A 20,925-nucleotide genomic window follows, 5' to 3' on the forward strand; every position below is an offset into this window, starting at 1 on the left:
GAGATCATATATATATATATATATATATATATATATATATATAGTTTCTTTTTTGACACTTACTGGCTCTATTTAACTTTCATTAACTTTCTCCAAATCCTTCCTTAATCCACTTCCATGTGACTTCTAAATATTTGACTCCACTAAATTAGCTCTTGCTAAATAACTAAGGAACTTTCTCTTGCTAAGTCCAAGGAATACATTTTTTTCCCCCACAAATCACTACAAGTGATCATTTGTTCATTAAATACCTTCTTGCCTTGATTACTGCAGCCCCACAATTTCCATATTTTCTTCCTTTATCTTTGTTCACTTTTTTGTGTGTCTCATATGCAGGCTCAGTTTTCTCTGCCAGCCACTGAAATTCAAAATTGCACTGAGTTTGATCCTAGGGTTCTTCTGTGATCTTCTTTCCTCATCTATCCACTACTTTGTCCAAGAGGACTCCAGAATCTGTATTTTCAGCCTTTACCTTTCCCCTGTACTCCAAAGTTAGATATCTACCTTCACATGGCAGACCTATTCAGAGATTTCTTAAGTACCTCCAACCTACTAGGTATAATCTTTTCCCCCCACCTTGTTTTGATGTTCTTTTCTTTCTTAGTTTAAACCAGAAATCAATTAGTCACTCAATCTAAACTGCTTCTTACTACCTGTAGTTTAATAATGACCAAGCCCTAGCCATAACACACACACACACACATATGCATATGCACATGCCCACACCTTGAAGTCTTAGTTTTCTCTTTATCTCCAACACCACTTCCCTTAGTGCAAGTACTGTTTCCCACCTAGATTGCTGCTGTGTATTACTAAGAGCTGTGGTGGGGGCATCATAGCCATCTGTATTTGTTAACTGGTCTTACCCAAAGGAAAAAGAAACTTTTAGTGTCTTCATGACAGGAATTGTTTTATAACTTAAAGTGCCCACATAAATTAAGCTCTTTTCTTCCCAGAGAGACTGCATGGTAGATGCACTTCTCTTCTTTGATGATTATATTTCAAGGATGGCTCCTGGGTTGTTGAAAAAGATGGTCCTGAACTGTAAAGCTGATGAGAGGCTTTTAAAAAGATTTGCATCTGAAAGATGCAAATGAAGAATTTACAATTACATATTTTCTGAAGTGAATAATCTAAGAAAAAGAGTAAAGGGACCTCAGTGGTTGGACCATCTGGTTTCTGGGAAGGCCAGGATAGAAATGAGGTTAGGGGTGTGGACACAGGAAAAAGCTCATCTAAAGCTGAGAAAGCTGAGGGAAACAGTAAGGTCACCTTGGTCACCCCTTTCTCTGTCATCTTTCTAGTCAAATATCTCTGTCATCTTCAGGTACCTTGTTCTTTGACTCTATATGCCCCAGCCAAAGTGTACTTCCTTCAAGTATGCCAGCCCATCAATTTCATGTCCAACATGACATCTCTTAACTGCTTTTCCCTCTGTCTAGAAAATTCTTCGCTTCTCATTATGAACTTACATGGACTCAGCCTTTCTCAGTTCATGATCCTTCTTCAGGGCATTCTTTCGTTCTTTCTGTCTTTTTAACTTCTTCCTACTTCTCTGGAGAGTTCTTTAAACTTTGTTCAGATTTTACTTTCTAATATTTCACTTGAGGCTTTCATTTTTGATATGAGATTTTTAATATGTATTTGTTCCCTGCATGTGTTTTCTTTCAACTGAATCCATTTATTTATTTATTTATTTATTTATTTATTTATTTAATTTTCATCTATGCAGTATCTTTTACCTCTCTGAAGGCATGTATGCCTTTTTTTTCTTTATATTCCATATTAGAGGCTCCCTTCAAATATCTGGTTATCTTTGGTGTTTGATGATAAAGGCTCACAGGAAACTCTGGTAGCTTGCTCAAGACTGAAAAACTATGAGCTTTGCTAGAGGGTGATGTGTTGGATCGTTTTGTTGGGAATCCATGATATGTGTCTTTACATAGAATCAATGTAGGGTAATGATTAAAAACATGAATTTGGTAGCTAGTCTGTCAATGTTTGATTCCTGGTGTTGCCACTAAGTAGCCACATGAATTTGGGCAAATTATTAACCTCTCTGTTTTCTATTTTCCTCATTTGAAGGATGGCTGTAAAGATACTTATCACCTAATAGAAATCTTGTAAAATTAAAACGACTTAATATTTATATAATTAAGAATGATGCCTCACACATGCTGAACTTTATGTTTGTTAACTGGTCATTATTATCTCTCTGGTGCAGTCCAATTTAGCTTGAAAAAAAAATCTTCCATTGTCTTTACTGGAGGAATTCTAAGGAGCAGGACAGAAACAGGGCTGACTGACCTCAACATTGGGTGTAGACTCCAACTTACTTCTTCTGGTTTTAACATGGCCTGCCCTGGCTAACCTGTGTCCAGTGTGCTCTTGTTTTGTCTCCAGAGAAGAAAACCTCTAGTCTTCTGCTTGGATGGAACAGAGCAGTCACTACGCTGCTCAGAGAAAGAAGGGGAATCAAGCATCTAACTTTTTTAAAAGACATTCTTTCAATAAATTTTACTTTTGTTAGATCTTTGATCATTCTGGCTTTGAGAGAGATATAGAAATGCCAATCTCTGTAAGTTTTGTGGGCAAACTCTATAAGTTTTGAGGGTTATAAATTTACTTAACTGAGTTACAATTCCTCTATCTTCTTTCCAGCTTCCAAATTTTGTTTCCAGTTGTACATTTTCCCATTATTTTTCATCTCGTGGTTTCTTACCATGGAAGAAACATGTACTCAGAGATGGTATTCAACTTGCCATCTCTGTCACAGTTTTTGGTCTTTTTTTTTAAGAAAACTAACATAAAGCATTTAGTGGTATGCTTTCTTTTTAAAAAATAATAGGAATTATAAAAATATATCACTATTACATAGTGTGCTTGCACATAGGGTCTTATTATATTTTGTGCTTACATATAGTATCTTATTATATTTTGTGATTTTCACAAGAAACACTAAGAAGTTGGCAAAGATATTCGACTATTATGCAAACTGAAATTCAAAGAAATTAAGTGGCTTGCATAAGACATAGATTCCATTAATAAGAGATATACAGCTAGTGATCATTCCTTCTGACTCAGCCTACATTATTCAGATAGATCTATAAATTACTTAAGTAATAGGTGACCAACTATTTCTGAATGGTCAGGTTTATAGAGAAAAAAAGCTTCATATTCAGGCTATGAGTTTATTCTGATGCTTTGTTCAAATACTTTGTAAATTTCTTATCTTCTTTAAATTTGAGGGTTTCAGTCAAATTCATGTTGTGCAGACCTTTTGTTTTTAAACCTGACACATTAGATTCTCTTCACTACTATATGTAATAGAAGTAATTAGATTGTCAGAAGATGCTAAAGATTAGTACACCTTTTCAACTTTCTGTAGAAATAGGAAAGAATTGAATATCATCTCTCCACCCCACGCATACAGAGTCACAGAGGCAGTGATGATTTTTAATAATATTTCTTAATAGCCATAAATGGGAGGTGCAAACAGGTGACTGTGCTAAATTAGAAATTGAGGTCAAGAATGGCAACAAATCAAGCAAACAAGCCACAGCGAATATGTGTGACCAGCAGATAGTATTTCTAAATTGAAATATTTCTTATTTGGGTTTTTTAATTTTTATTAAGACAAATAAAACAATTTGGGTGACTTTTCTATCTACACCTATTTTACAGTTTTAAGAATAATAGAAGTATTTATATCTTCTGTAGGTAGGAAAGATGAGTGAAGCTGTACAAAAATCATAGACAACAGGGGCGCCTGGGTGGCTCAGTGGGTTACAGCCTCTGCCTTTGACTTGGGTCATGATCCCGGGGTCCTGGGATCGAGCCCCACATCGGACTCTCTGCTCAGCGGGGAGCCTGCCTCCTCCTCTCTCTCCCTGCCTGCTTCTCTGACTACTTGTAATCTCTGTCTATCAAATAAATAAATAAAATCCTAAAAAAAAATCATAGACAACAGATTTCTGAAAGTCTGAAGTAACTCAGTAGGAGATACTTGTGTATCAATGGATTATTCAAAATTAGTTTCAAAATTACTATCAATAGTATTCTAGGAAGTACTCATAGAAATAAAATATCAGTGCAGCAAAGCATTCAAATAATTTTATATGCAAATGCATTTTGTAAAGTCCAGATTTCAATTAAAGGTCATAGATAAGATACTTCTAATGTAAAATAATTCTACATTCACATTAATTTAAAATTAAGCTATATATATCTGTAAAGGATAGCTTGGGATTGGTTTTTAATTTCTTGGTTTTCAGTTAAAAAGTTTGATCTGTTTATATAACATTAATAATGGATATGTTATACTGTTAAAAATGTAATTCTATTCTTTAAAATTTCCTGTGATATATAGTCTTTAAATCAGAAAATGCTACTTCTAATATAAAATTTTTATAATGCATAATATTATGAAATTCTAATATATAATATGACAAAATATTATAAAAAAGAAAGACATAATTATGTATTATTTTACAAGTATATAGACATATTTAAATGATTAGTGCCATTGTAAATATTCTGTTCCCTCCCTCTATGATACAAAAATACTAATGTTCAAGTTTTATTTAAATTAACTTTTATCAGTGAATGGAATGTGTTATCAGAAATTGGAAATCATGTAATTAAAGCAACAAAACATCGATTGTTAATGCTCTTATAACGGAAATGAAAGAATTTCGGCAATTTATGGTCAATACAAGTAAAAATAACTTCTTGTACAGTTTTTGTATGCTTTCTTTTCTCTCTGCTTGGTTTTGTTCTCAGAGAGTATGCCCATGTTATGATACCACACTATCACTTTCTGTTAAAGAGTTACATTTTATATTATCAACTGATGAGTATGCAGTTTTGATGACATACATTTTTAGAATTATTATTTATGGGATGGTGTATCTATTATCACTAAATCAAAAACTATGTGCAATTTAATTTTTTATGTAAAATCTCAATCTGCAGGTGAGCTTTAATTTTGATTTTATTTTGTATTTAGGCCTCTCTTAATGCAAAGTCTTAGGAGATAAGTTCTGTACCTTTGAAAGGAAGTGAATTTATTCTGGCTATCCTCATTATGTTACTGATTTGGAAAGTCAAATGCATCTGTGCAAAATCTCACTGTCAGTTTTAACTATTCCAATAAGGATTTCATCATAACCTTAAATATTCCTTTCATTTTTTTTATTTCCAACGTATGATTATTTTACTTTAAAATAATTGACATGCCACCGTAGTTTCTCAAATTTGTAATCCTATCAATCTTATTCTAGATGTTCTAGCTGCTATCTTTTAAACTTCAAGCTGTTAGCCTTTGGTATGCTTTAGTGTTTCACTGGAGAACAAAGGTTTGCATTTCTACCCTCTCTTAGCCCTTAATGCTATACTTGTTGTAGAAGGCACTCATTGTACTTTCAGGTTTTTCCTCCCAGTACATGGAAGGTTTTTCTTCTATTGTCATTGAAACAGTGTCTGAATTTTAGTATTATTGTGCACCTGCCTTCTGATGGAAGAAGTGGTAATTTCCCATTTATGACCTAGCACATGTAAGACTAAATACATGCTTAAGGTGTAGAAAGATTGCATATCTATTTATTTGAAAACAGTTTTAACTTTTTATGCCAGTGAAATGAATATAGTGAATATCATCCTTGTGTTTATAGCTTCAGTTTTTTTGTTTTTTGGTTTTTTTTGTATTTGTGTAAGAATTTAACTAGGGTTAGGGTTTACAGATGAGCTTTTCATAAGCAGATGTTAACCTTTTCCATGGTTATGTTTTACCAGTGCCTTCTGAACAAAACCAATTTCTTTCCTTCACTAATGAAATCCTAGTGAAGCCTTATTGAGGATTTTCAGGTGGACATAAGATCTATTCAATTTTATTGGTCCAGGAATCTTTAGTCAATAGATCTGAATGATAGATTTCTTGATGTCCTGCATCAGGCTAAAAGAGGTTCTGTGGTGTCCAGATTGTGTCCCAGTGGAAATTTTTGTTTGTAACAAATTGTTTTTATTTGTTCAGCCTATATCTTTGTGTATATTTGGAGGATAATGTGACATTGGTCTTATAGTCACCATGCAGGGAAAAACAAAAACTCAAGGTTTTGCAGTGTCAGTTGCTGTCCAGTGTCAATGTCTTCCAAATTTAATGTTATAGTTATGGTGAAAGATAAAATTATACACCTGAGATACGCATGTGAAATACAAGCACAAAATTCCTCCTATTAATATCGATATTCTCTTTTTTATTGCCTTCTATGATTTATCAGCTATGCATTCTTAACATAAGTTATTTTTGATATGTTTGTTAAATAATTCAGTGTAAAACCTGGACATATGAGATGAGGAATTACTATTATTAGTAAAACAATTAGGGTAGTATGAGTAAATGAAATACAGTGAATTCCATCTAAATATTGTAGGATCACATAGAAACTAAGAAATATCTTTCTTATCCATTTTATTTTTCCCTAGAAATCAAAAATATCTACGTATGACAAAATGTGGGCCTTTATGAGTAGCAGAAGGCAGTCAGTACTCGTCAAAAGTAATGAAGAAGGAATCCAGAGAGTCCTCACCTCTGATTATGCTTTCCTAATGGAGTCCACAACCATTGAGTTTGTTACCCAGCGGAACTGTAACCTGACACAGATTGGAGGCCTCATAGACTCCAAAGGTTATGGCGTTGGCACCCCCATGGGTAGGTTTTATGTCAGTCACTGGTTCTTTGTTCATTAATCTTAGTCGCTGTGAGAAGGGAAAACAGTGCCTCCATATGCCATTAGGAATTCTGTTTTTAACAAATCTATCTTGTTATGTTCTGTTACGGTACAAAACCAGGAAGCAATTTGGACATCTGCTTCTAAACAGGTAAGTAACGAAAGAAAAATTTATTTCTACCAGAATGGTCAGCAGACATGTCTGCGTATCAGTGTAGAAAAAACTCACATCAATGTAAAAGACCCTCTCAATTCTACATTTAAAAAATATTTTATGAATAAAAGCTTTTGCATTTTATTTTTCAGATTTGTGGCTTATGAGTATAGTATTTGAAAGTTAATATAGTGTAGAATTGAGTATAATATTAGAAAATTAATGAAAAGAATGGGCCACAAATGGTTCATTGATTTCTGTGGATATTTGTTTTACTGTTTTATATTAGAGAAGGTATTTGTTTTATTTAAGAGAAATAGCAGACTGTTTACCAGTAACATATCTAGAATATTTGACACCAGGATTAATTTTTTTTTTCAAAGATTTTACCTATTTACTTGACAGAGATCACAAGTAGGCAGAGAGGCAAGCAGAGAAAGAGAAAGAGAGAGGGAAGCAGGCTCTCTGCTGAGCAGAGAGCCCATTGTGGGGCTCGATCCCAGGACCCTGAGATCATGACCTGAGCAGAAGGCAGAGGCTTTAACCCACTGAGCCACCCAGGCGCCCCAGGATTAATTATTTTTAACAACATTTTTCTTTCATATGGCAAACTTGTTTTCAATAATAATCATGAAATGAAATAAAGTATAAAAAAAGAAGTAAAAAGAGAAAGGATAACAATTGCCAGAAGAGACAATGAAAATTCTGATGTACTGAAGTTCATATATGTGTATAATGTATATGAATATGTCTATGTATGTACATATTTATGACAAATGTATTCATATATAACATTACAGTTCACATGTGCATGTGGTGGGCATAATAATGGCTCCCCCAAAATGTCTACAACCTAATCCCCAAAACATGTGAATATGTTACCTTATATGACAAAAGGTACTTTGCAAATGTGATTAAGGTAAGGATCTCGAGTTGGGGAGACTACCCTGGTTTAACTAGGTGGGTCCTTATAATAAAGAGGAACAAATTAAGGAAGTCACAGTTAAGGAAGCATGATGATGGAAGAAGTGAAAGGAAGAATATCTTAATCCATTTGGGCACCTATAACAAAATACCAGAGATGGGGTGGCACATAAACAGCAGAAATTTATTTGTCACAGTTCTGTAAACTGGAAGTCCATGATCTGAGTGCCAGCTGGCTCCCTGTAGTAGGACTTGCTTCTTGTTTAATAAACAACCATCTTCTCACTGTGTCCTCACATGGTAGAATGGTCAGGGATCTCTCTGGAGTCCCTTTTATAAAAGCGCTAATCTCATTCATGAGGGCACCATCTAATGACTAATTGGGCCCCACCTCCAAATACCATCATATTGAAGATTAGGTTTCAGTATAGGAATTTAGATGGTCACAAACATTCAGACCATGGTATCAGGGAGTTGAGAGGAGAAAGAGACTGAGAGAGATTTGAAAATGCTACCTGCTGAACTGAACATGGAGGAAAGGGCCACAAGCCAAGGAACGCAGATGACATCTTGGAGTTAGTTTAGAATGCAAGGAAACAAATTCTTTCCTAGAGGTCAAAGAAGGATTGCAGCCTTGCAGACATATCACTTTTAGAACTTCTGACCCTTAAAACTATCAGATAATTCATTTGTATTTTTTGAAGCCACTAAATTTGTGTTTTTTTTTTTTTTTAAAGATTTTATTTCTTTAATAGAGAGAGTGCACACACTCACAGGAATGGGGTGAGGGGCAGAGAGAGGGAGCAGCAGGCTCCCTGCTGAGCAGAGAATCAGTGTGGGGCTCAGTCCCAGAACCCCAGGATCATAACCTGAGCCCAAGGCAGATGCTTAACCAACTGAGCCATCTAGGTGTCCTGAGATGATTTGTTATAACAGAAACAGGAAACTATACAAAAGGAAAAAAAAAAAAAAACATATTAACATGTTTTAATTACATCAATGTGTTTTTTGAAATGAAGGGGAAAACAGCTATTCACTGGCCCATCACAGTAAGAAATAATAACATTATAATTTTTCTGAGCCTTGACTTCTGCAAATTTTTTATTGATTGATCACAACTGATCTTCATGTATTCATATTTAATAAATAGCATAGCCATATTTACTTGTCAATTTGGCTTTACTCATTAATCAATTTTAATTGTGAAAAATTTCTTTCAAATGAACATATATACAATGGTTAGAAAGTTAGACATAGATTTATGGAAATCTAATTTCATGAGCAATTCCAGAAATTACAATACTATAAATGTCTTTGTTTCTTTGAGATCATTGCTAGCAACTTTCAAATATCTGGGAAATCCAAAACTTTTCCACCATAATGACTTCACCAAAAAATTTCTACACTAAATTTTACTATATCTGGTAAAGTTTTCTCAAATTTATCATGTAGTTCAAAGTAGTTTGGACTGGTTTTGAGAGAGCTTTGAGACACTACCTCCTATTAAACTGCATATTGCTATATATGTATTTTCTAAGGTTTTATTTATTCATCTGAGAGAGAGACAGAGAGAGCACAAGCAGAGAGAGAGGGAGAAGTAGATTCTCCACTGAGCTGGGAGCCTAACCTGGGGCTCAATCCCAGGACCTGGAGATCATGACCTGAGCAAAGGCAGATGCTTAACCATCTGAATCACCCAGGCGCCCCAACATATTTCTATATATATATATATATATTATAGACCCAAATAATGATTCCGTATTCACTGTAGAAGTGAAAACAAGCAAACAAAAAAAATACACAAAAGCTTGAATTCTTACTCCCCAGTTATGCTGTGTAGCTGAGATCACCTGTTGCGGAGGTTGGGGGTAAACTATATAAAGGACATTTTCCAAATTAGTTTCCAAGTGGAATACAATGTTTATGAAAGATTATGAAATTAAATGTATGTTAATTCAAAGCTTAATAAAAGCTGTGTTATTAAAACTCAACAGTAATAATTTAGAATTCAGATGTACAGAAGATATTTTTTAGGTGGAATATTTTTATTTTTGACATGTTTGCCTTGCTAGTGTGTGTAATAGTGGATGTTATTGTTGTTTTTAAATTCTGCACACAAAATGAATACCTTTATTGCCTGAACCAGGGAAAACCCTCCCAAACAAAGCCTTGTTGTTGTTATTCCAATGTATGTATTAATCCAGAAGTTTTATAATTAACTCCAATATATGATAAATATTTATTAATGGTTGAGTATTCTTAATTATTACTTGAGGAACAAAGTTTTTTATTAATGGAGTGCTCCAACTGTGGCATTTGCCATGGTTAGGTCTGGTATGATTCTTTCCCTCAGTAGGAATTGCATAATGAACACAAAAACTTCATGAGTTCATGTGCCATTTATTTGGAATTTGTGATGAGTGACTCTTTGCCATTATTTTCAAGTATACTCATTTATGAATTGGAGTATAAGCAAATTTATATTTTAGACTATAGACTGATAATGTGCTATTAGAAAGTATCATCATTTGCAACAATCTTGCAATTCCCTAGAGGGTATTATGCTAAGTGAAGTAAGTCAGACAGAGAAACACAAATACTGTGCAATTTCACTTATATATGGAATCTAAAAATCAAAATGAAGAAGGAAAACAAAAGAGAAACAGACTTATAGATACCCAAAACAAACTTGCCAAAAGAAGTTTTCAGTCCCACCTTACCCCTGACACTCTTTACAAAAAGATAGAGGCTTATTAATAAAATATAAAACAATTCAAAATATTGATAGATATATAAGCTATATTTTAATGTACCTTTTTAAATTGAGGAAAATACCAGGCATAGCACCTAGAGTTTCTATTTCCTCTAATTTTAAGCTTATCTTATAGATAAGATGAAAAAAAAATTAAACTATAAACCTTAGGATGTAGATTTTTTCCGTTATCTGTTCAACTTAGCTGATCAGATCAACTTTTGTCCTTCTGAAGAAACCTGAGTTATTGTGGAAAATATCCATTGATATTGGCAAGGGCAATGCATGAGATATGTAGTATTATATATCTAAGTGGAACCATTTTTTGTGGTGTATAGATTAATGGGGTATAATAGCATGTTAGTGTTTTCATCAAAGTAATTTTTTTACTTAGGCAATAGCACATGATAAATTTCTAACTTTTGTAAGGACATTCTTGGAATTTGAATGTAAAATTATCAGTACATAGGAATAAAAATTTTAAAAATCTGATAAATTACTATGATACAGAAAAATGATAGACCAAGACTATTTTAGCACATTCTTCTTTATTTTCACTGCCAAATATTAATTTAAATGTATTAACCTCTCATTATCACTAAAAGTTATTTAATGCATGTAGCATATATTTTATTTTTAGCCTAACTCTGAATGAGATAAATTTGAAAACAGTAATGTAAAGGAATAATATTCAAATCAATCACCTGGAAGTATTGTAATATATATCTTGTTTTTCTTACTCAGAGAACTTGTCTTCACTTTGACATGATAACATTAAGTTCTTTAACAAATTATATTTTATTCATTCATAACATGACATAAAATCAAAATTATTTTGAGACTCAGTCTGTTATGAGTGAGTCTTAACTCTCTTATATAACTTCATTAAAGAAGTATAATCTAGAAAGAGGCATCTCATACTTCACTTCCTTAAATACTTGACTTCTGAGGAAAAGATTCCAGGCAGTAATTTATGATTTGCTCTATTATTACCTCTACTAGAAATATGGCTTTGTGAATTATTTATATTTATTTAGTCATTAGTAAACACAAGGACATGTAACTCTAGTACTTGAATGAGAACCTGACTTGCCATAAACTTTCAACCAATATCATAATCTATATTTTTCATTGAGTTAATTAACATTTGCCTTTTGTGTCATTGCTGTTCAAGCATATTGAAGATTATTTGTAATACAACATATTTACTTAGTTTCAAAATTTTGTTTAATCACAAACAAAAAAAATGCATTCAGGTGTGAAAAAAGTATTATTTGAGGCTCTTGTTCTTTTGCAGTAAGAGTTAATGAGATAAATATATTCACAGCAGAGGACTATGGGCTCAAGTTCTGTGAATTCAGATCAGTACCAGAAATTCCCCAGGATTTTGAGTTTGTATTCTGCAGGAGCCATAGTCCATAGTGAAAATTTCATCTTTACTAATACTGTAAATGTGATTAAAGAGAAGAAATCCTTTTGCTTTTATTGTTGTTCAGATCACCAGATATTGTCATGGAGGCACATGAGGTTAAGTGGAGAAGGTTAAAATGGAAAATACTTTGTCTTTTTTGGGGTGGGAAATCAGAAATATTTCAAAAATTGTGTATATTTTCCTTAACCCCCCAAAAGCCCATGCAGTTTCTTATTAGCCTGCTAGGCTTCTCCAACATGACTCATCTAGGGGCCTGCCATCACCATTCATCATTCTGAGTATGATGAGAACTGCCCAAAGTGTGTTGTGAAATCGCCGAATGACTCCAATATAAGCTATTCAATTAAGGAAGCTCTGTTTACACAAAAATAACTTTAGTGGAGCAATCAACAATGATGTGAAGGTAAATGTTAAATAAGCATAAGCTGGCTTAATTAAGCTTGGGGTGACATTCTATCCCTTTCCATTTTCCTGACTGCAGCAGTGTTATTTCAACATGATATGTACCGTATGGTAGATTTTTGAAGCTGTAGGTGTTCTTATTCTTAACGGAACTTCCTATTTCATTTAAAAGAATTTGAAAAAAAGAAAAAAAAACTCTAGATGAGGCAAAGCATAAAAGCAAATCACTGCAATTTTCACTAGGGAATATTTAAAATGTGTGAGCAGTTGCAGTCTCTTGCCTTTTAATTCACCATAGGTAATAATCTATTTATCTGAAAAGGGAACATTTCTGCTTAATGGCATTTTCTATTGCATTACCTCCCTTCTTACTGCCCAGACTAAAAGCCTTCTTGGCTTCTCTCTTTCGAATGGTGAGTGCACATTGCACTTTGAGGACTAGGCAGACTCAGCGGTCCATGAGCTGGTAGGAAAGCAACAGTCTAGAAAAAATCCATTATGGCCAGTTGGGGTTATTTTGCTTTGCTATGTTCAATTTGGTAGAAATATTGTAAAGTGACTGAAGGGTGTCATTAAAACTATTTCTATTTTTAACAACAAGCTAGTGGCGTGCTTCATTCGCTAGTTCCTCATCACTTTAATAACATATGAAATATGTGTCAGCTGACAGGGGGATAGAGGGATTGTGTTCATTTTCTATGCATACTGTTGATGCTAAAAATTTTCTATAATACCATTTGTTCCCATTTTACTTGTTGGGTTAAATCAATAGTAATTTTCATGCAGTCAGTGAATAATTATTTCTGTAAATGAAATGTAAATTAACTTAGTCATATCATAATTATACAACCTACTGACATATGTAATACATGAAGAATATAAAGCAGAAATATAAAAATGAAGTAGAGATTAATATAAAGTGGATATATTTATAGTGATTTTTGATACTAAGGTTAGACTTAAAGAAGATTTTTTAAAAGATTTATTTATTTATTTTTGAGAGAGAAAGAGAGCAGAGAGGGGCAGAAGGAGAGAATCTTTCGGCAAACCCCCTACTGAGCAGGGAGCCCAATGAAGGACTTTATCCCACAACCTATGAGATCATGACCTAGGCTAAAACCTACAATCAGATGCCTAATGATTGAGCCACCCAGGCACCCCTAAAGATAATTTTATCACACACAAAATTATTATATATATTTTATTTCTGTTGTATTTACTTATTTAATTATAAATGTTAGGATATATTCTTATTTCATAATAGGATTTTCAAGTTACCTTTATAAACTGTTCTATAACATTTTATGTTAATGAATACAAAATAGCAGTAGTCCTATGTGATTCTCAAGTAACATTAATCTCCTTATAATGCTCTTATACATAATTAGCCTAAAGTAAAAAATGTCGTGACTTCTTTATGCTAGAAGTAGACTACCTTGACATGTGAACATGTGAAATTTCTTTCTTCACTTCCCTCTTCTAATGTTAAATCCATGAGATCTCACTGCTTCTTTATTTCTTGTTCTTTGATGAAGTGAGAGATATAGAATTGGTACTAGGGGAGGCATGTTGTTTGTTTAAGGCAGATGCCAGTGTTTATAAAAATAGAAATCAGTATGAGAAGCATGTTTTTTCCCTGTTTTACTCACCATCCATTTCTAGAATTCCCAATTCATCACATAATAAGTACTGTAATATTCATCATTATAGACACATAAAATAGCCAGCCTTCAGTTCTTCAGCTTTACTGAAATGAATGAATACATTTGTCTTCATTAGTTGAACATAATGCACAAAAATTGATGCAAATTATTCATCTTTCTGCAGGTCAAACCTTCCATTAAAATGCATTCTATTTTTTCATTGCATAAACAGCATAATTTTAATGTTGGTGAAGTGATTTTGCAAGGTTAAATCAAGATCTAATAATTTTCAGATCCCAAATTGAACAAAAAAAAGTCAAATTATACTTGTATAAGTTGTATATCCCTGGCATATTGTTAAAGTCTAGATTTCATGTCACTGAAAACAGATGAGAGTCTCAGTAAGCTATGCCTGCTCCACAGACAGCCTCAATAGACCCTGCGTGCTAGAATCTAGGAAGCTTCCAGGGGGAATTTGATGATTTATAAGCAACAGTGCGAGCCATCCTCATTAATATTGCAAATGCTGATCAAATGGTGCCCAACCAATGCATGAATGGATAATTTTTATGAAAACAGAGTTAGTTCTCATAGGTTTTATGTGCAAGATCATTTCATTCATTTAGTTGGTGTCTTATTCTGATTAGTCCAGGGTCATGGGTTCAAACTCTATTATGGGTTAGTTAACCAGACTGACTATGCCAGATTGTTATCCTTTGGTTAGTAGGACTGAGTAAGATCAATGAATCACTCTTATTAGAAAAAAGAAAAAGTACAAGCACGGAGGTGAAATGTATAAATACTGAATTCTGAAGATGACTGCCTTGCATTTGCTGGCTCTCATGTTAAAGGCGTTTTCTTTGCATGCTTTATAGAATGTGTGCACTTTTAGTCAGATGACTTATGTACAAATTCTCATTTCACCTGAGTGTTGCTGGTGTCTTGGTTGAAGTTACTGAGCCTCCCTAAGACTCAGCATCCTTATCTATAAGTGGAAGAATCACGTCTATACGATTGGGTTGTAATAAGGATTAAATATATTATATTTATAGTATTTGCATCGAAAACATGTACCACAGAGAATTACTAAGGATATATCTGTGGTTTTTAACTTATTTGTATCTTACTTTTATACCCTCTATTCTCTAAATATCCAATGTGTGTGTGTGGTTTTTTGTTGTTTTTGTTGCAGTGAAAACTCAAGGATAGGACTCATGTGGCATTGTCCATCATTATATGCCTGGAATCTAGCACCTGTGCTACGTGGTATCTATGAGTGTCATATAGTAAAGAAAACACAAACAAACAAACAAACAAAAACAACAACAAAAACACATGATTCTGACATGGTCCTTGCCCCCAAGGCATTCATATCATCATCTAGGAAGGAAAGAAGTATGGAAAAACATTAGAATATGATACACCAAATATTGTGTTAGAATATTTGTATGTGTTATGGCACCAAAGAAGAGGGATCCTGTATATATCTATGGTACTCAAGAAAAAGTGTGCAAATATAGGGAAGAGTGAGCAGAAGTTTATCTGAATTAGGGGAAGTTCAGCCAGAAAATTGGAGGAAGTGTGAAAATGGGGCTCTCCAGGCAATGGGAGGTACATCTACTGTGTATTGCAGTTTAGCTGTAAGTAGAAGAGGTAAAATCAGAGAGGAAGCCTGTGATAGATTGAAGAAGTGGATTTCATGACACATTTAGGAGTGGATATTTTATTCTATAGCTCTGAAAGAGCGATACCACTGAACCACTGAAAAATTTTAAAAAAGGAAATGATGTTCCTAGATTTCCAATGTGGAAAGATTACAAAGTATCATGGAGAATGGATCATTTTTATCTGTTATTTACTATTCTCTGATTAAAATGTTGGTAATTAGATTTCAAGATAAGATTACTCTTCTATTTCTGTGATTCTATATAAGAATGGACTTCTTATAGTCCTATCAAATTGAAGGCTTTTGATGGGAGATCTTCAAAAGAAAATGCAAAGAGGGAGACAATACTCAATTTAGCTATTATCTAATAGGAAGTGTGAAATGGGCCCCATGAAAGTGTTTAGTTGCTACATATATTAAATGCTTCATTTGAAAGAAATGTAATATAATTATCACATATAGATTAAAGAGCTAGACATAGTTTGGATTCATAAGAAATAACTAAAGATAACTTACAAACATAAATGATCAATTATTTAGTAATTAATACATTCTTTCATTTATGCATGTGTTTATTTAACAAATACGGTGTTCTTACTCTGTCTCAGGTGTTATACCTGTCCTTGTGAAATTTATAGCTTGGGGACACCTGGGTGGCTCAGTGGGTTAAGCCTCTGCCTTCGGCTCAGGTCATGATCTCAGGGTCCTGGGATGGAGCCCTGCATCTGGTTCTCTGCTCAGTGGGGAGCCTGCTTCCTCCTCTCTCTCTCTGCCTGCCTCCCTGCCTACTTGTGATCTCTCTCTGTCGAATAATAAATAAAATTTAAAAAAAAGAAATTTATAGCTTGTTAGGGTCAATGGGCATTAAACAATCACAGAAGTTATTTTTTAGTTACAAACGGAAACAAGTTCTAAGAGAAAATGAACAATGATGCTATGGTACTGTATAAGAACCTTATTGATTCAATAAAAACATAAATCTGCAGATACAGCAATATAAAATTAAATCTGAAATGTAAATGTAAAATTTGTCCTAGCACTTCTTAAGAACAAATATGGGAGGGAAAGTGTTCTTTGAGGCAATAAAACCCGTCTTCTACTGAAGCAAAAGCTCTAAGAGAGTGTGATTTGGTTCTATCTGTATTGGAAGATTTTATCATGGAAAGAATGATAAAAAGAAATACAGCTCTAAAAGCACCTGAAATTTATTGTGCATTTATGGCAACCTTGCACTCATCTCGGCATAGGAAGCAGGGAGCCATTTCGTAAAATTTAACATTGCCAGTAGCACAGTAATTTAAGAATGGAAGTTGAGGGTTCCAGCAGACACCCTCAGATCTTTTGGGCTAACCAGTCTTTTACCTATTAAAGCACTGACCAAAGGAAACTGCTGACTGGTGATTAAATGCAAGGACTGCATAAGAATTTATAAACTTTTTTGTTGCCCTAACTTATGGGTTTTTGGCAACTTGAAAAAAAATTTTTTTAAACATAATAATCCTGTTCTGTCAGTATGCACTACATTTTTAAATAACCAAAGAAAATCTCATTGTGAGCAAGAATATAAAGGAACCAATAATCAGAGATTGCATAGTGGAAATCAAAAGGCTAAATTCAGCTCTAAGAAGTACTTGGCATATCCTGCAAGATCTTTTCAAAAAATGATTTATTTGCCAATATTTTAATGCAGAGAATTTTAGGCAACATGGTTCATGTGTTCTCAAAAAAATGAAATAAAATATCTGGTAGCCCTGTGTTGAAATTTTAAAAGTGGAACTGAAGGTTATCCATTGTGGATGTTATAATTTTTCAGATATTTTTGTCAAAAGTGCTTCTTCATTCATTTGTGGCTATCTGTCCCTTAAGCATTTGAGGATTGACTTTTAGGTGCAAGAGTACGTGTTATAATAGACATATTTACAATTTCCTCAGTAGTTCTCCAATCAATCTCAGAGTCCTCTTGCAAAAATACACATCTTCCTTGGAAGCAGCTTCTCTCATAGCTGCTCAGTGCTCTCAGGGTTCCTCACTTGCAGGCATATGAACTGAAGGTGGTTTGGGGTCTGGGCAAAATGCAATCTGTATCTATCTAGCTAGTGGCTGTTCACTTCATTGGAGCTAGGCCCATGGCTGTTCATGTCATAAGGAGGATGAAAGATACTTTTGTTTTTTGCTCTCAACGTGTCCTTGAGATTTTTCAATGAGATGAAATTTCAGCCCATCTTAGAATTCAAGTAGTATCTGTATAGAAATGTTTCCCCAGGATTATCAAATGATGTACCAAAGAAGTAATAATTTGTTGTTGAATTGCTGTTTCTTTAACAAAAATAATTACTTGAACTAAATCAAAGACAAAATGACAAGGATTTACTGTCATCAATTATTTCTTATATTATTTTATCTTGTTAAAACCTCAAAATGAGGTATATTAACTTTGTAGCTTTGATTTAAACCAAATTCCATACACACACTACTATATTTATATTGGAAAACAGCTTTGGGGAGGTTTGCTAGCAATGGGAAATTTTTGTGCTTACTGTTAAGTGCTAGAATTAGTAAGCTCAGCCAAGCAAGAAATCAAGGTGTATCTATCATTTGTTGAAAAGTGGGTTGCTTCTGTTTGTCTGTTTCTTATTTTAAGAATGTGGGGAAGAATATTGTATTTGAAGATATTAGAATAAACATCCTAATGCAGTTTAATGGTTATGGTGGGTTGACAATAAAATAATATTCTTTCAGTATTGTTCGGGATGAGAAATAAGCTGACCCAAAATAATACTTAGCTGAAAAAAAATACTACTTAGCTGTATCAAGAATTTTCCATTTTGAAGTCTACTTTTCAAGTCACTATCACCCCAAATTTTGTTTACTCTTGTACTTCTAAAAGAGAAGCCACATTTGGTATTTGTCACATGTGGCCACAAGTACTATTTTCACAAGTACTATCAGCACAAAATTTGCTTCAGCTGCTGTATTTCCAATTAAAAGGTATATTTGATGAACTGCAATTCTGCTTTAGGGGATTTTTTCCCTCGATCAAATATTTATTTTACAGAGAATATGCATGGTTAATCAGAATGGTAATTCAAAGTAAGAGTGACCTTGAAGCTGGTGTTAGGTTAGATGCCATGAATTAATGAAAACTGGATAGCCCAACAGATGGCCTTAATTTATGGTTCTGAAATACACATCTGACAAACCAAAAGGACTAGGTTGTTACTCTTCCATTATGGTAAGAATGCCTCAGTCAGATATGCTCCTCATAATATGAAACATTTGTTGAGACCTTATTATGTGAAAAAATATTCAGAACTGAGAATCATGTAAAAAATATTGAGATGATAGATGATAGAGATAAATGATAGATATACATGGATAAACATCATCTATTCCAGAGTTTATAATGCACATAGGAAAATAAGTCACATCCTAAAAGGTAAATAATAGTAATGATAATACTAGATGACCTAGACTGAGTGCCCAGTTAGTGATCAAGGTAGAAGGTAGACTGAGCAAGGCTCATCCATTGAGACCTGAATCTTTTAAACTGATTTTAAAAATTTTAAATTGATTTTAAATTTAATATTTTCATCTGGAATAGCATATGGAAGAGAACACAACAAAGAAGTCAAAAAGCAGAAATTCTTCTATTATCATGAGGAATTAGTTGTATAATGGAAATAAAATACTGAGTTCTAAATATAGGAATGGATAATGGTTCTTTTAAGGAAAACTGGAAAAATGTACAGAAGCCATATACCTACACATTTCTTCTGAGTAAGATTAAGGATTATGTTAAAGAAACAGCCATCCCTGGATTAGGTAAACCATCCCTCCAACTTTTTCATCAGGTTACTTACTTTCTATGATTCCCCTTGTCTTTCTGCTTTTAGTGTGACTTTTCTAAGAGAATGATGCTATGTTGGTCTTGTTATATTAAACAAGTTAAAACAAAATATACAGTGGTGTCCCTTATGAGGCAGAAAAGTTTCTTGATGAAGTTTTTAATCACTCTTAACAAAGATAAAGTTTTAGTATAAGTCCCAGTAGGTATATTTAAGTAAAAAAAAACCAAAAAAACAAAAAAACAAAACACAGGAAATATTGATCTTAACCGTGCAGTGTACACAGCTAAAATAGTATTCCACAGATAAAAATATTTTCCTTTCCTGTTACTGTGGCACTATGTGTGATGGTAATATTTCCGAGAGTTTCAGATTTTTGCATATATGATTTTATGCATTATCAAAAGTTATGGCTGCCTTGAATGACAATGTTCTGCGAAATTTTTTGCAAAAGCTTTACTAGTTTTTTTTTTTAATTGTGACATTTTGTAAAGGCAGGAAATGGATTAAAAACGAACATGTTAAATATATTTTTCAAAAAAGCAATAATTTTACATGTACAGATATTATCCTAACCTTTAATACTGGTGAGAACAACAGTTTACTTAATATAGTAATGGATCATCTCAGTTTTTTGGTAGAAAATGGGCTTCTGATACAAAGATCTGTTTAAACACATGCGCGCGCACGCACACAAACCCTAAAGTGTAATTTGTTGAATTATTATTATATTATTATTGTTGATGTTGTTATTAGTTAATGTTTGGTTCTGGATTCTACTTGTTACTGAATTTAAATTACTTGAGGTTCCGGTTACTTTGCAACACTTGCAAACAGTGGGATGTAATTGGGTGGCTTCTCTATACATATGGAGGTACACACCTGTATGTGTATACATGTTTTACTTACTTTTTCCTGACGCTCTTACACCAGGTATGTACCAGAACGATTTGTCGTGTCAGCATAGTTAGGAACGTCCACGCCAATTGTATACAAGCGGCTATAATCTACTATTCTGCATTTGAGCAAAGTTGCAAAATTTGAAAATTAGTATTTTTCTGTAAACAGAAGAACTTATGAATAAGGAGATGCAGAAAAATGGAATGTGCAGTATAGTGTTTTAGGAAAGAAGATGAAACTTTAGATATAGGCTATTTCTGGGTGGGAAAAAGAGGTAACACCAGTCCCTTGGGATAGGTGTTGAAAGATGCATGTCATTGAGTTTTATTCTATGCTTTTGGGCAACTAATTAGAAAAGTTATTAATTATCATATAACAGCTAATTCAGATGAATATCTGCCCCCATCAACATAAATACTAAATTTCATTTATACTGTTACCTCCACTGGAGAGAACATTCCCCCCCAAAAAATAAAATA

The 20,925-nt window shown here is 33.5% G+C and overlaps 1 protein-coding gene across 5 annotated transcripts in view; it reads left to right on the top strand.

Moving 5' to 3' along the window:
• GRIK2 (glutamate ionotropic receptor kainate type subunit 2) overlaps positions 1 to 20,925 on the top strand; it is a 638,416-nt gene that overhangs the window by 602,024 nt on the left and 15,467 nt on the right. For all 5 annotated transcript variants that reach the window (XM_032858210.1, XM_032858211.1, XM_032858209.1 and 2 more), the window contains one exon: positions 6,484 to 6,709. In XM_032858210.1, the coding sequence (XP_032714101.1) occupies positions 6,484 to 6,709 (226 nt within the window). The remainder of the gene's footprint in view (positions 1 to 6,483; positions 6,710 to 20,925) is intronic.

Source organism: Lontra canadensis, unplaced genomic scaffold (assembly GCF_010015895.1).
Source record: "Lontra canadensis isolate GAN:19392208 unplaced genomic scaffold, GSC_riverotter_1.0 scaffold14, whole genome shotgun sequence".
NCBI lineage: Eukaryota > Metazoa > Chordata > Mammalia > Carnivora > Mustelidae > Lontra > Lontra canadensis.